Source organism: Pundamilia nyererei, unplaced genomic scaffold, assembly GCF_000239375.1.
Source record: "Pundamilia nyererei isolate P.nyererei 1_Seehausen unplaced genomic scaffold, PunNye1.0 scaffold00016, whole genome shotgun sequence".
NCBI classification, from domain to species: Eukaryota; Metazoa; Chordata; class Actinopteri; order Cichliformes; family Cichlidae; genus Pundamilia; species Pundamilia nyererei.
Genome location: NW_005187417.1, coordinates 4,403,960 through 4,417,104, shown reverse-complemented (window position 1 = coordinate 4,417,104; position 13,145 = coordinate 4,403,960). Strand labels below are relative to the sequence as shown.

Genomic DNA, 13,145 nt, shown 5'->3' with positions numbered 1-13,145 from the left:
GGGGGGGGTTAATCTCGTTTCTCACGGCCGACTCATGACCCGGGACGCCATGTTTTCCAACTGAAGGTGGCAAGATTTCACCTCATATCTGAGTGAATGCGGGACGACAACGAACCATTAACTTCGATTAGTGATCAGCCTGCCTTTTTCTATTAATTGATTTATTGTGTGGTCCATAAAATGTTAGAATAACTAAATATATCTGACATCTGATCCCAAATCATAAAAACAGCATTCACGTTTGAAGTAGAGGGACAAATTGCTTTATTTTATTTTATTTTTTTATTTTTTTTTGTTCTTCTTCTTCTTATTAGAAAAAATTTCAGCTCTAACTTGTATACATCTACGGGAGCACTTACTGACTGGCAGCACTTCTGTGGATTAGTGCTGGATATTTGTATTTTATATACTCTTAAGAAAAAATTAAAAGGGCATCACATAATGGAGACGTGTCACTTGACCTCAAAAATATATATTTTCTACATCAGCTTTTCAAATACATTAGCAAAGCTGCACAGGAAACAAATGTAAAATAAATAAAAATACTTTTGGGTTCAGATAACTTTATTTATCTGCAGTCTGTCTCTGAGGCAGCTAAATGACATAAATAAATATAAAAACAACACTTTGGACTATGAATAATGTATCATTGCATGTGTGCATATTAATAATTCAAACAAACTACTATATCTACTCAATTATCTTTAGTATGAATTATTCACCTGCATGGAGTGCACACTGGCAACCTAACAGACATCGCTGGGTGTGAATACATGTGGCAGGTTGGAGATTTTAGTGATTTTAGAAAGAAAAAAACCTCACTTGAATGTTAATTGGATTCCAGGTAAACAGATGGGAGATATTTTGGTGTGTCAAACACGAGACACGTATTCAGATATACATATGCTCCACACTTAAAAAAAAAGAAGAAGCTAAAACCTAAAAACATCTTTTATCTCTTCCAGGACAAAGTGGAAGAGGCAGACGGCGGTAGGACTCGAGCTTCTGGCCGAAGCTGGAAACTACTCCGCCCTGCAGAGGATGTTCCCGTCCCCGTACTTCTACCCGCAGAGCCTGGTGTCCAACCTGGACCCCGGAGCTGCCCTCTATCTGTACAGAGGCCCATCGGCGCCCCCGCCGGCCCTGCAGAGACCCCTGGTTCCTCGGATCCTGCTCCACGGCCTGCAGGGGGCCAGCGAGCCGCCACCTCCTCCGCCTCCCCTGCCTCCTATGAGCGGCGTGCTTCCCCGGCCAGCTCAGCAGCGGTGAGCGGGCCCCTGCAGATATTATTTTTCCTTATTTTTATTATTATTATTTTTTTTGGTTTTTCCTTCGCCGATCCTGGCAGCTTGGGACTCGTTAGAATAAACGAAACAAAGACAGAAAGAGTTAAAAAAAAAAAAACCCCGAAGAAAACTAAGACTAAAACAAACTGTTCGGCCTTTAAATGGTGAAAACTGATCCACGATGAACCCAGACGGACGGACCTTTGTGACTGAGACCCCCGCTGCCTGTATGGAAGTTTTTTTTCTTTTTCTTTGTGTCTTTGGGGGCAGGAACTTTATTTATAACTTATTTATTTTTCAATATGAATCAAAGCATCTAAGTTATGTATTTATTTGAACCCAATTACAGTATTCAGTGTTTTTCTCAAAAAACAGATACACTGCATTTGTCGGTGGCACTTTGACCTTCATTCCAATGCTAATTAGACCTTTATTATTATTATTATTATTATTATTATTATTATTATTATTATTATTATTATTTAAAAGGTGGAAACGAACAACCACCCCTGTAATCTGAATAATAGCTTATTTGAAGAGCTAACGGAACAATGAAGGGATTTTCTTTCTATTTTCGTTGATTTTCTAGGTTGTCATTGATTTTTCTTTACACGTGAAGCCGTCATGAACCTGTAAATAAGAATATTTTGCATTTTAACCTAAAAAGACTGATTTTAAAAGAAAACTTTTTCCCGTTTGTTTGATCTGTTACTGCGTCTCTTTCAGACCACGGTGATCCAGTATAACATAATAGGCTAGATTAGCCATCAGAAATTATACAGAAAAAAAAAACACTAAAAAAACAAAACAAAAACACATATTGTCTGAGAAAGGATGGACTACCTGCCCGGACCCACGTGTAGGCACATATACAGGAGAGATATGGAAAGAAAAGAAAGAAATCTATAAAAGTCTTTTTCTTGTTCTTAGTTGAAGTTTTTAGCTGAGTAAAGTTGTCAAGTAATTTATTTAAAAGCTGTTTGATCCCCGCAGAGGGGAAGGCAATCACCTCAGTGATTATTCATTTTGTATTTTTTTCGATAAATGATTGGACTCGGGTCCGCATACAGGTGTAACCGCCTGTTGATTTGCTATAGATGTATTTGAACATTGTGGATTACTTATGTTACTTCATATGAAACCCGTGATAACCCTTAATTGTTAATACTCTCCTTTGGTGAAAAAAATGTATATTGCAGATATCAAACTTGTGGAGTGGTTCTCGTATATCTCCTGGATCGTTTTTAATTATATATTTTTTAATTATTATTACTATTATTATTATTATTAATAATAAAATTTTCGTTCCTCTAGCTTTCCCCCAAATTATCTCCCCAATTTCGTGAAGTTCTTTTTTTCTTCTTTTTCTTTTTTCTGGTGAAATTCACAGCAAAAGTTGGACAGAAAAAAAGGGGGGATTTGATGTAAAAGAGAATTACTTTTATAAATGTGGAAATAAAAGTCTTTCATTTAATCAAGTGGTTGCTTGAGTGTGTGACGGGAGGGCTTTTCAGGTGGAATCAACACGTGGACGCGGGGCATCACACAGAAGAAGCTACACGAGGTGGACAAAAACAGCAGCAACACTTGGTGCAGTCTGATGCAGCCATGAGGAAGCCAACGATAGCTCGAAGCTCTGATTTTTGGGGGGATCGTGTTGTGCTGAATTAGCTTCTTTTTTTTTGGGGGGGGGGTACTCTTTATTTCGGATTGCGCTGTGTACACATGCGCCGTTTTTTTGTTTGTTTGTTTTTTTAAAAAAAAAACTTATTACCCGCTTACATAGCAAAAAGCATCTTTAAACAAATACAGCTTATTTAAACAGCAAAAAAATCATTTTGAGTATTTTTTAAAATTTGGCATTTAAAAAAAAACGAAAATAGAAATCTGGATATTAGCAAATTAAAATAATCATAGAAGAAGAAGAATTTTGTATGAGCAGTATGAAGGTATGAGCAGAGTCCTGTTTGATGTTTAGCGAAACGTCAGTGGGATTTATTAAAAATACATTTTAAGGAATGTCAGTGTTATTGAGCAAAAGTTGGGGAGATGCATCCTGCTGCTTTAAATCACTTTACATGAAGAAGTTATAGGAAAAAACTGTCTATCCCTCCTCTGTTTGGTTTGGTGGTGTTGATTTTAATTAATGGAAAGGTGGACAGTTGTCACTTTTTCTAATCTTTAAAAAAAAAAAAGCAGACGTCTCTGGAAATGTTAGTGCGGTTTTTTCCACTTAATATTATTATTAGTTGCGCTCATCGGGTGTTTCGTTTCCTTTTTTGACAGCAAAGGGCTTTACAGATAATTAAACAAAAGGAACAAAAGCGCACGCGGACAGTGCACACACATACACACACACACACACACATTCAAAAGTGCAATCAAAGATCAATTCCAGCTAATGTCTTTAAAGGAGGGCCAACAAAGCAGAAGGGTATTCTGTCCAAAATGGAGCCCCTGTCTCCTGCCATCCTCCCTCCCTTCCTCCCTCTCGCTTTCTCTCTCTCATTCCCACTTTTCTAAATTAACAGCAGCGACTCCAATTCGTTTTCCATAAACAATGCAGGAGATGAAATATTAATGTCATGTGCGCAATTGTTTAAGTGCCTTAAATGATCCCCATTTGGAAATTGATTGTTTCCATCCTTCTTTTTTCCTTGAGGGTGCTGGATGCGCGCTCCTCTGCCAAACGGCTCCAACAGCTGGTGACCGGGCTGGAGCTGACTGCAGACCGGGGATCAGCGTGGGGACAGCTGGTCAGCGGCTCCACCACAACTACCACCACAACCCCTCCCTTCATCCTTACAAATTTCAATCAGCCACCCATGCACCAACCCCACTCTCATCCTCCAAGTCTGTGTGGACCCAAGTTATTCGGCCATGGCGCTTTGGGGGTTAAAGGAGTTCAGGCTGACGGACACGACTTGGCATGTAGGATGTTAACGATTAGACAAAAGACTTTAATAGGTTTTAATTGAAAGTCGATAATGGGTTTGATAGCCAGCTCCCCCTGCTGTCCTCCACGCAAGGCACCTGTTATCTGGGGGCTCCACTTAGTGGCTGACCATGCCGTGAAATATCAGACTGACGGCCCGATAACGTGCGCTTTCATGATGCGTAAAATTGCATTAAAAATACAGTTAGCCGGCCCGGCGGGTTTTGACGACTGGGAAAGTGAAGAGAAGGAGAAAAAAATCACCTCCCAACTTGCCAAAAGATCATTATAGTCCCATCACAAGGATCCGTGACCGATTCAGTTAACAACGAGTCATTTTTGGGGGGAGGGAAAAAAGGTGGTGGTGGTGGGTGGGGGGGGGATACTTGCAAAGTGCACAGCTGATTATATAAGCAAAAGCCCCCGTGTGTCTTGTTGGATGACTCGGAGATTTTTTGTTCTATTCTTTGCATGTGAAAGGCTGGTGGTAAATCCCCCGGCTCTTACCGTGGATTGTCCCGGGCTCAGGGTTAATGAAGTGCGGATGGAGTCTCGTTGAGCTCCCGACTGACATTAAAAAAAAAAAAAGGGGGGGGGGGAAAGGCTTAAACCCAAAAGATCAGTGACTCTGCCTAATCCCACGGACCCCACTAATAATATTAATTCAAAAGAAAAAAAAGTAAACAAAAGAAACCATCAACCTTTTGATGAAATTAAGAGACAATCAAAGCGTAATTTGCATTATGCTCGTAATGTGAAAGCTTTTATATTTCCTTTTATTTCTTTCAGTGGACCAATGAGGCACATGTGCAGCTTGCAGTAAGACTGTTGCGATCCACTGCCAGCGTTTTGTTTTTTTTAAAAAGAAAAAAAAATCCGCGAGGGAAGATGAAAAATAGATCAATTAAAATGTTCAAGAAACGCATGGCCTAATTTGCCGTGTTTCCCCCCCTCGAACAATAGCCATAAAAGAAAAGCTCTAATTTTACAGTTTCGTGCGCACAAGCGAAATGTGCTTTCATTTGGGCCATTATATCTGCGCTCAGTCAGATAAGAAATTATATCAATTTATCCCCACATCCCTAAAGTCTCCATCCCACATGCTATGTGCATTTGGGTCATTTTGGAATAACGTTTGAAGCCATCATAGCACACAAGTGTTTCAAAACAAAGCAAAATCGCTTTATTACACACAGATCCTCATGTGTGTAATAATCCAAACACAGTGTTTGACTTTGGTTGTTAAAAACAAAGAATGTTAAAGATTTTTCTGCCAGTTTTTCCACAAAGGGTGGTGTTTTAAACCTGTTCTTTGGAACATAAAAGAGAAATTAGAAATTTAAAAATATATATTTGTATCTCTCCAAAAACATGGCAAACTAGTCTATTATATAAAAATATAAAAGACTCATAATGCTTTAGTCTTCACAGCAAAAATATAAATGAACCAAAGCTTGACGCAGGGATCTTTTATGTGTGTTGCTTCAGTATAAAAAGCAAGCAAAACGAGGCACACTTTAGCCTGAGCTAGTCCTCGCTTCCATGCAGAGTCACCCACGACTTCATTCACTCCACTAAAATTTCCTTTGGCCCAATAGCTGAAGAGAAAGGAGAGGTTATCTTTAAAATAATCTGACACAGCAATGAACAGAGACGCTTAAAAAGATGAAGAACATGATGAAGTATCAGTAAGTGTAAAGAGGGAGTGAGAAAGAGTAAAAGGAGAACAGCAGCCTCCCAGTTAGAGATCCGCTCCTTGCCTGGAGGTACAGAGGGCCGTGAGGAGGAATGAAAGCCTCGTGGAGTGGAGGGGAGATAACCCCACTAATCATTTCCCCAATATGACTGCGGAGAACTACAAACTTGGGTCAGGGGCGCGGGGATTGACATCCCAATCTCAGCAAATAATGAAAGCTTTCCTCTCGGATCACAAGGAGGGTTAGGGAGGAAGACAGGAGAGGAGAACTGGGGGATCGACTCAGTGAAGACGCACACACAGTCTACAGTTGAAACATCTAATTTCTGTATTTTCTTCCACTGGACTGCAGAGGAGAAAGAATATCTCACACATGCCAATATGTTGACTGAAACTGGCATATGTTGTAGTTTTAGGACGATACATTCTGGCATTGTTAAAACCACCAAGAACTTCAGTACCACTGATAAAAACTGACTGAAAGTGTATTTAAAAAACCTTCCTTCTCTATTTTTTTTCACTAAAATTGGATGAAGCTTAGAAAATAAGTTAAAGATACAGAAATTTATTGATCCAGCAATAGGCTAATATCAGCCAGTTAGCATACAGGATGATGTTTAATGTTGCGAAGCATCAATTTCGCAAACACTATACACCAGGAACTCCAAATCTTGTCTTCCAAATCTAGTATGAAAAAAAGGGGAGAGACTTTTTAGACGTCCTTGTTTCGTTGTCAAAAAAAAGAAGAGATAAATAGCAACAAAGCTGTATCCACATTAGGTATTAGCTAAATTGTCATTTTAAACATCGTCATTGGTATCAGCCAAAGATTTCAGTCGTTAAAGCAACAGTAATGCAAACATTTTGGATCGTGTTATTTGAGTTAGGTCAGCAAAAGTTTCTTATTAATTAGTCTGGTGAAGGCTACCTAGCTTGCTAGCCAGCTATTAGTCCTAAAGTATGGTAATCAAAACGCAAGCTAATGTTTTACTAAAGTACTGCTGGTAAGAGATCAATAAATTGCCTTGTTTCCAGCATTATTATAATAGCTAAATTACCATTATTTGATAGTGTTACATATCCTTCACTGGTTAGTCAGCAAAACAAACAAAAACAAAACAAAAAGGTCGCTAACACACAAAAAATGGTTTCGTGTGATGTACAAAAAAATAATCACAATCCTGATATTTTCAACTAAGCTCATAACTAAAGAGCTTTTTTCGAAAAAGAACCAAAAAAATGTTCTTTAGCCTTTTCAGGACAACTTCCCACAACCTCTGGATGTTCTTGTGTTAAACATCCTGACTCAACAAGAAACAAGAAAAAAATGTACACAAGACGAATTAACAATGGCATGATGGCAGTTTGATGGACGCTGTAGTTTTTTTGTGTTCACAAAGTAATTTTAGCTAAAGTTTATGTAACTCGTAAAAGCTTTCAAATAGTTTTTGAAAAGTCGTCTTTTCTTTTTTAGATTATGGAAACACCCACAATAAAGCGACTGTTTCATTCACAAAGACCAATGAAAGAAGCGCTAAATCAGAGCTCACTGGGTAACAAAGGCTAGCGGGACAAAGGCAAGCCTGGGCATGGAGTCAACTCTTTCTAGCAGCTTTTAAATAAGCAGGATTAAATGAATTAACGGTAATGTTGCGTTCTATTTATTTCTTCTTGTCAACGTCTGCCAATTGAAAATATTACAGGAAATTTCTCCCATATCTTCAACTCTGAACAGTTTTCACCATACAGAGCTTTGTCTGAGTCGACACCTGAATCTGAATCTTTTGTTTTTAATTGTACACAAATAATCAATGCAAACTAGTTTTGAAATATGTTAAGCCTGTTGTCCTCTTAAAAGACAGATTCATTAGTTCATGACACACCCCAATAATAATAACAGCTAGCATTAACTTTATAGAGCTAGCTGTTATTATTATTTATTTAATTACTTATTTATTCTGATAAATGCAGGAAAATGTTTGTAAAATCCTGATGCCAATTATGTTTCAGTTTAATATGATGTAGATTACAACCCCCCCCCCCCAAAAAAAAAGCAGGGTTTTTTTTATTCTATCAGTGTGAGACATTTCTTAAATGACAGTTTTTTGTTTTATTTTATTTTTTAATGTTTAACAAACTGTCCTGAAACCAGGGCCAGTCAAGTTTTAGAATATATTTCCACTTTTCCCATACAGTGTTGTTCTCAGCAGGGGTTGGTGTAAGCCACACTACTATCAGATGACGCCGATTATCCAATCAATACCTTGTTATGTCAGGCTTTTTCACCTGCCACACTGCCCTCTCTGCAACCACTCCGGTCAAACAACATGGCAAAAGGAGAAAAAAAAAACAGCCCGAGGCCCTGACCCCCAACGGTCAGCAAGTGCTACAAATGCCTCTGGGACCAACAGTGAGTAAATCTTACACTGTTCAGTCTAGACAAAGACATTTGAGAAAATGGGAAATAAATAAATAAATCAAAAATAAATCAAAACAAATTATTGGTGGTCTTTCTATTTTTCAGCCTTGACATGTTACACGTCTGCAGGAAAACGCAAAATTAAAGAAAACGGATGCAGACAAATAAGAAATTCACTTGCCAGACAACAGGAGACATTTGCCATTTTCATATTTGTAAACTGGGAAGTTTCACGGTCCTGATTAGGTGGCAAAAATTTAATCACAACAGGTCAGACCTTTAAAAATATATTTTTTTCCTCTATCTAACAACCAAGGTCAGCAATCTCATAATAAAGCTGGTCCTTCAAATTCTGGAAAAGCAGCCTTTTTTTCCCCTCTTCAGCACAGCATAAATGTACTTATACATGTGGAAGAATGTGCACACTGTGGTTTGATTTGAAAGAGGGCTCAATCAGAGGGAACAGGCAGTTTCTTGCACACCCCAGTGGATCCTCTGGGTCACTGTCAGGGCCACAGGGAGGCCTCTCACCTCATAAACATAAAGGGAGGAGAGGCCATCAATAAGAGATGAGGAGTGGTATACATGTATTTTTCAGTGCTGCTTCTGTGTGATGTCTGGCAGTTCTCTCACACTCTGTCTCCTGGTGGAGGGCAGAGAGCAGAGCAAGACCACGCATTTTTTTTTTTTTTTGAATTAGGCCTTTCTCACTCCCTGTCTGCATGTCGAGGTGAGGACAAAGAAGTGGGTAAGTGAAGGGTGGAGGCAACAAAAAGCCCCTCCAAAAAGTAGTATGTCGCTGGATAACAGGTACCCACCTTTGCCAGCGGGCTGATTGCTTCATTAGTGAAATGAGGGAGTTTGGAAACAGGGTTAATAGGAGAAACTCAGTCATCATGATCAAGTGTCTCACCTACAGGGTTTCTGTCATTAATTCTTTAAAGATGCATTATAAAAATCACTGATCTGATACTGTTCGACCATCCAAATACATATAATGATGATGTGCGCCTAAAGCTAAAACAGAGAAAAGCAACAAAATGAAATCTACATCTAAGAGAACTAAATATGCCAAGCATGATGGTTTACAGGCTGGTATAGATCAGCTGATTTTTCTTCTTAGAATTTAGTCAGATTGACTCGAGTCGTGGCTGTGGATAAATTATGGGAAAGTTGCAGATGCGTCAAGGGAGCAACGGCGTGGTTTCAGTCAGGAATGGAAGTAATTGATGTTGCTTGCAGCCTACAGGGGAGCGAGCGAGCGAGCGAGCGAGCGAGCACACAACAATCGATTCGATCAGCGATGGCAGGCAGGAATACTAGCACAGCCTTAGTTTGATTTGCATGTAAAAAGATCCCGCTGATTTATTGTCATTATCAAAAGGCAGGCAGCTGTTAGGCTACTAATACAAGACTACCAGCACTGTCCCATTAGTGTTCAGCTCTATTCAACTGAGAGTAAACAAATTAACACCCATTTTATATCAGAGTTCAATAAACTTGAAAATACCCGGATGCTGTTTAAAAAAAACACTGAACAAAAGAACACAGAAAACATACCAAATGTATCATTTTAAGAAAAATAATATTGGATTTGATGGCAGTAAAGTTGGGACCATCCGTGTTTAACATTGTATACGTGGTAATAGATGCAGTCTAGCATTGTCTTGCTGAAATATGCAAATCCTTCCCTGTAAAAGACTCCAGCTGGATAAAATAGCCTCTATGCACCTTTCAGCAATGTTTGTGCCTTTCCAGATGTGCAAGGTGCCAGTTTCATAGGCACTACTGTACCCGCATGCCATCAGAGATGCAGGTTTTTTGAATAAGTGCTGATCAACCTGGATTGTCTCTCTCATTTTTTAGTCCAGAAAATCCAGTGCTCATGTTTTCCAAAAAGATATTCCCATTTTGATTTGTCTGACCACAGAACAGTTTTCTTCATTGTCCGTTTTAAATGAGCTTTGGCACAGAGAACACGGTAGCCTTTCTTGATCATATTCACATATGTCTTCGTCTTTGTATGATCGAGCTTCAACCTGCATTTGTGGATGTCACAGGAACAATGCAGTGCTGACTAAAGGCCCTTGGGTCACAGGGATCCTTGTTCTTTGCGCACAGAGATTTCTTCAGATTCTTGGAATCTTTGATGCTATTATGTAGTGTAGATTATGAGATATTAAAGTTTTCGCAATTTTAAACTGTACCACAAATGCCTAAAATGCTCTTTTTATAGCCAATCATGTTATTGATCTGTTGCCAATGAACTTAATTAGTTGCTAAATCTTTGTCTAATTGTTTCATTGTAGTACTTACTTTTCCAGCCTTTTGTTTCTCCCGTCCCAGCAGCGTGCTTCTGCCATCAAATTGAATACAAGCTAATATTATCCATGAAATACTAATATGTGTCAGTTTAAACATTTGATGTGTTTTCTGTCTTCTATTGTGAAAAATTCTGGGTTCATGAGATTTGCAAATCACTGCATTCTGTTTTTACGCAGCAATGACATAAAATGACTTTCTAAGTAGTTGGAATCAGTGAGGATTTGAAACCCACATGCTATTTTTCTTGGGTTAATTCAGTAGTATTTATGTATGCGTGATGTCAGCTGTCCATAAACAACATATTCGTGTGTATATGTACCCACACACACATAAAAACAAGAGGTCAATATTTTACTGTGTTTGTTTCCACTTGTCTGCACACACACAGAATTTATATGTATCTCCCACACTCATGGAGGGTGTCAGGTGTGTCCGTCTTGGGGTCACTGATGTTGGAGAATCAGTCAAGAGTGGACGGGTCAGGGACTTAAAGGGGAGCCAAAAAGCCCCTAATTGGACAAGTGAGACCGGTGGCGCTGATGTTGATGACGGGGAAGACAATCTACCTCAGTGACCACTTCTTGACATGCCATTTGCCTCTGAGGACCCCCAGGGCTGGCCAAGCACCTGCCCGACAGAGCCATAACTCCAGGCCACAGCGAGGACCTCGGGCTAACAAGCCAATAAGGCAAGAGTGGTGGAGTGAGAGATAGAGAGTCGAGAAAGACAGCCGAGAGGAGTAAAGCAAAAGTAGGAATAGGCCGAGAAGTCAAGAGGAGACACTTTTCTGCTGCAGAAACTTTATTCTCTGAATCAGGCAGAAGCCGGAGATCTCACACTGCCGAGAGGATGGCTTTAATCGCAAAAGAAGCGCCGTGGTTTCCCTGCCTTGCTCACGATCGTAATGCGCATTTCATCATCAGACAAACTGACACCGATATATTTACATGGAGAAGGAACAGCAGAGGAATTTGGAGGCACCTTGCCTGGGAGATCAGAGGCCCGGTTTAGAGCACGGAGGCAGCACAAACAAACAACAGCAAAGGCCCCTAGCTCTGCACACACACTCATAAACACAGACACCCACAGACACCCACACCTGTATACACCTGAGTGGGGGGAAAACACACTCTCCTATTTTGAAGTTTGTCTGGAGTGGCAAGCTGAATAAAGCATGTGAAGCGTGATGCCAGGTAGGAGAGAAAACTAGCTTCAAACGGTTATCAATACAATTGGCTGTGCCAGGCGCAGCAGTTTAACCTCTTTAGCAAGCTGGGTGTCTGCTAACTGGATGTGACGCTTTCACTGGAAGGCGCCTTCTGTGGTGTCGTCTTCACAAAGACTCACAGGGGCCTGATGGGTACTGAGAGTCCCAGTTTAACTGCGCAGCGCCGTGTCCCTTTGACAGTCCCCGAACTCAACCATAATAACATCCCAAGAAAACACAACAAATTCTCCCACTTGGCTGAGAATAAACAATATAAAAAACACCCCAACAAGTTATGATGTGCAGCGGAAATTTGCAAAACAGTAAATAGTGATTCAAGTGCTTCTCACAACAGATGTCTCAAGTTAGCCTGTTTATGGGAATCAACTTTTCCTGACAGCTCTCATAACACTTTTTTTTTTTTACCTAAGAATATCAGCATCCTCTTACACGCAGTAAAGGACAAATACTGTGAGCCATACAAAATAATTCCAACATATTTGTAAACACTGACATGAGTACAAAGATAAACAGGCTCCCCATAAAAATCCATCACATCAAACATTTTTCTCCACAGCTCTGCAGCATAATTTATACCCGTGCTCCATCGTGCTTGTTGGAGATTTTTTTAATAGATGATGGGACTATTTACAGTGAAACTACTCAGAAATATGTGATTTAAGCACATTTAAAGGTTGAGCAATTATCAACTGCCTGCTGATCAAGCCCCCTCATCTAATAGCCTCAATGTATGTCACCTATCCTGAGGTGTGAAGACGAGGAAGCAGGAATAAAATAAATTCACAAGAAGCTCGGAGGTTGCCAGAGCGGGGAGGAAAAAGGGCAGGGGAGCAGCCTGCCAAGGATGTGGCGGAGGCGTTGGGGATTGCAGCTGGCGTGCAGTCAGGCTGGCTGGGTGCGGCAGCAGCCCCTGCACCCCTTGATCCTGCGCAGAGGCAGGTTTCAGCAGACCCGAGGGTGCCAAGACGCCGCCATCCAAACCTGGAGCTATCATTCTCCACATGGACTCACAAAAAAAAAAAAAACCAGGAAAAAATGCACAGAGAGCACACATGTCTGCAATATGTGTATGCATGCCACCACACACGCACACACACCTCTGACAGGCCGTACACAGATGTTCCAGTGATAACTATGACAATGTCAACACATACTGCTGCCTAACTCACATCCTGAGTCATAATGAACTAGGGGCATCGAGCCTCCATTTCTTCTTCTGGGCTTCTCTGACAATTTGTAGACTGCTTCTGGCTCCA

The 13,145-nt window shown here is 40.2% G+C and overlaps 1 protein-coding gene across 1 annotated transcript in view; it reads left to right on the top strand.

The window, feature by feature from the left end:
• barhl1b (BarH-like homeobox 1b) overlaps positions 1–4,548 on the top strand; it is an 8,375-nt gene extending 3,827 nt beyond the window's left edge. The window contains exons 3-4 of the mRNA XM_013908895.1: positions 966–1,265; positions 3,949–4,548. Coding sequence (XP_013764349.1) covers positions 966–1,265; positions 3,949–4,264 — 616 coding nt within the window. The 3' untranslated portion in view covers positions 4,265–4,548. The remainder of the gene's footprint in view (positions 1–965; positions 1,266–3,948) is intronic.
• Positions 4,549–13,145: the final 8,597 nt, after the last annotated feature.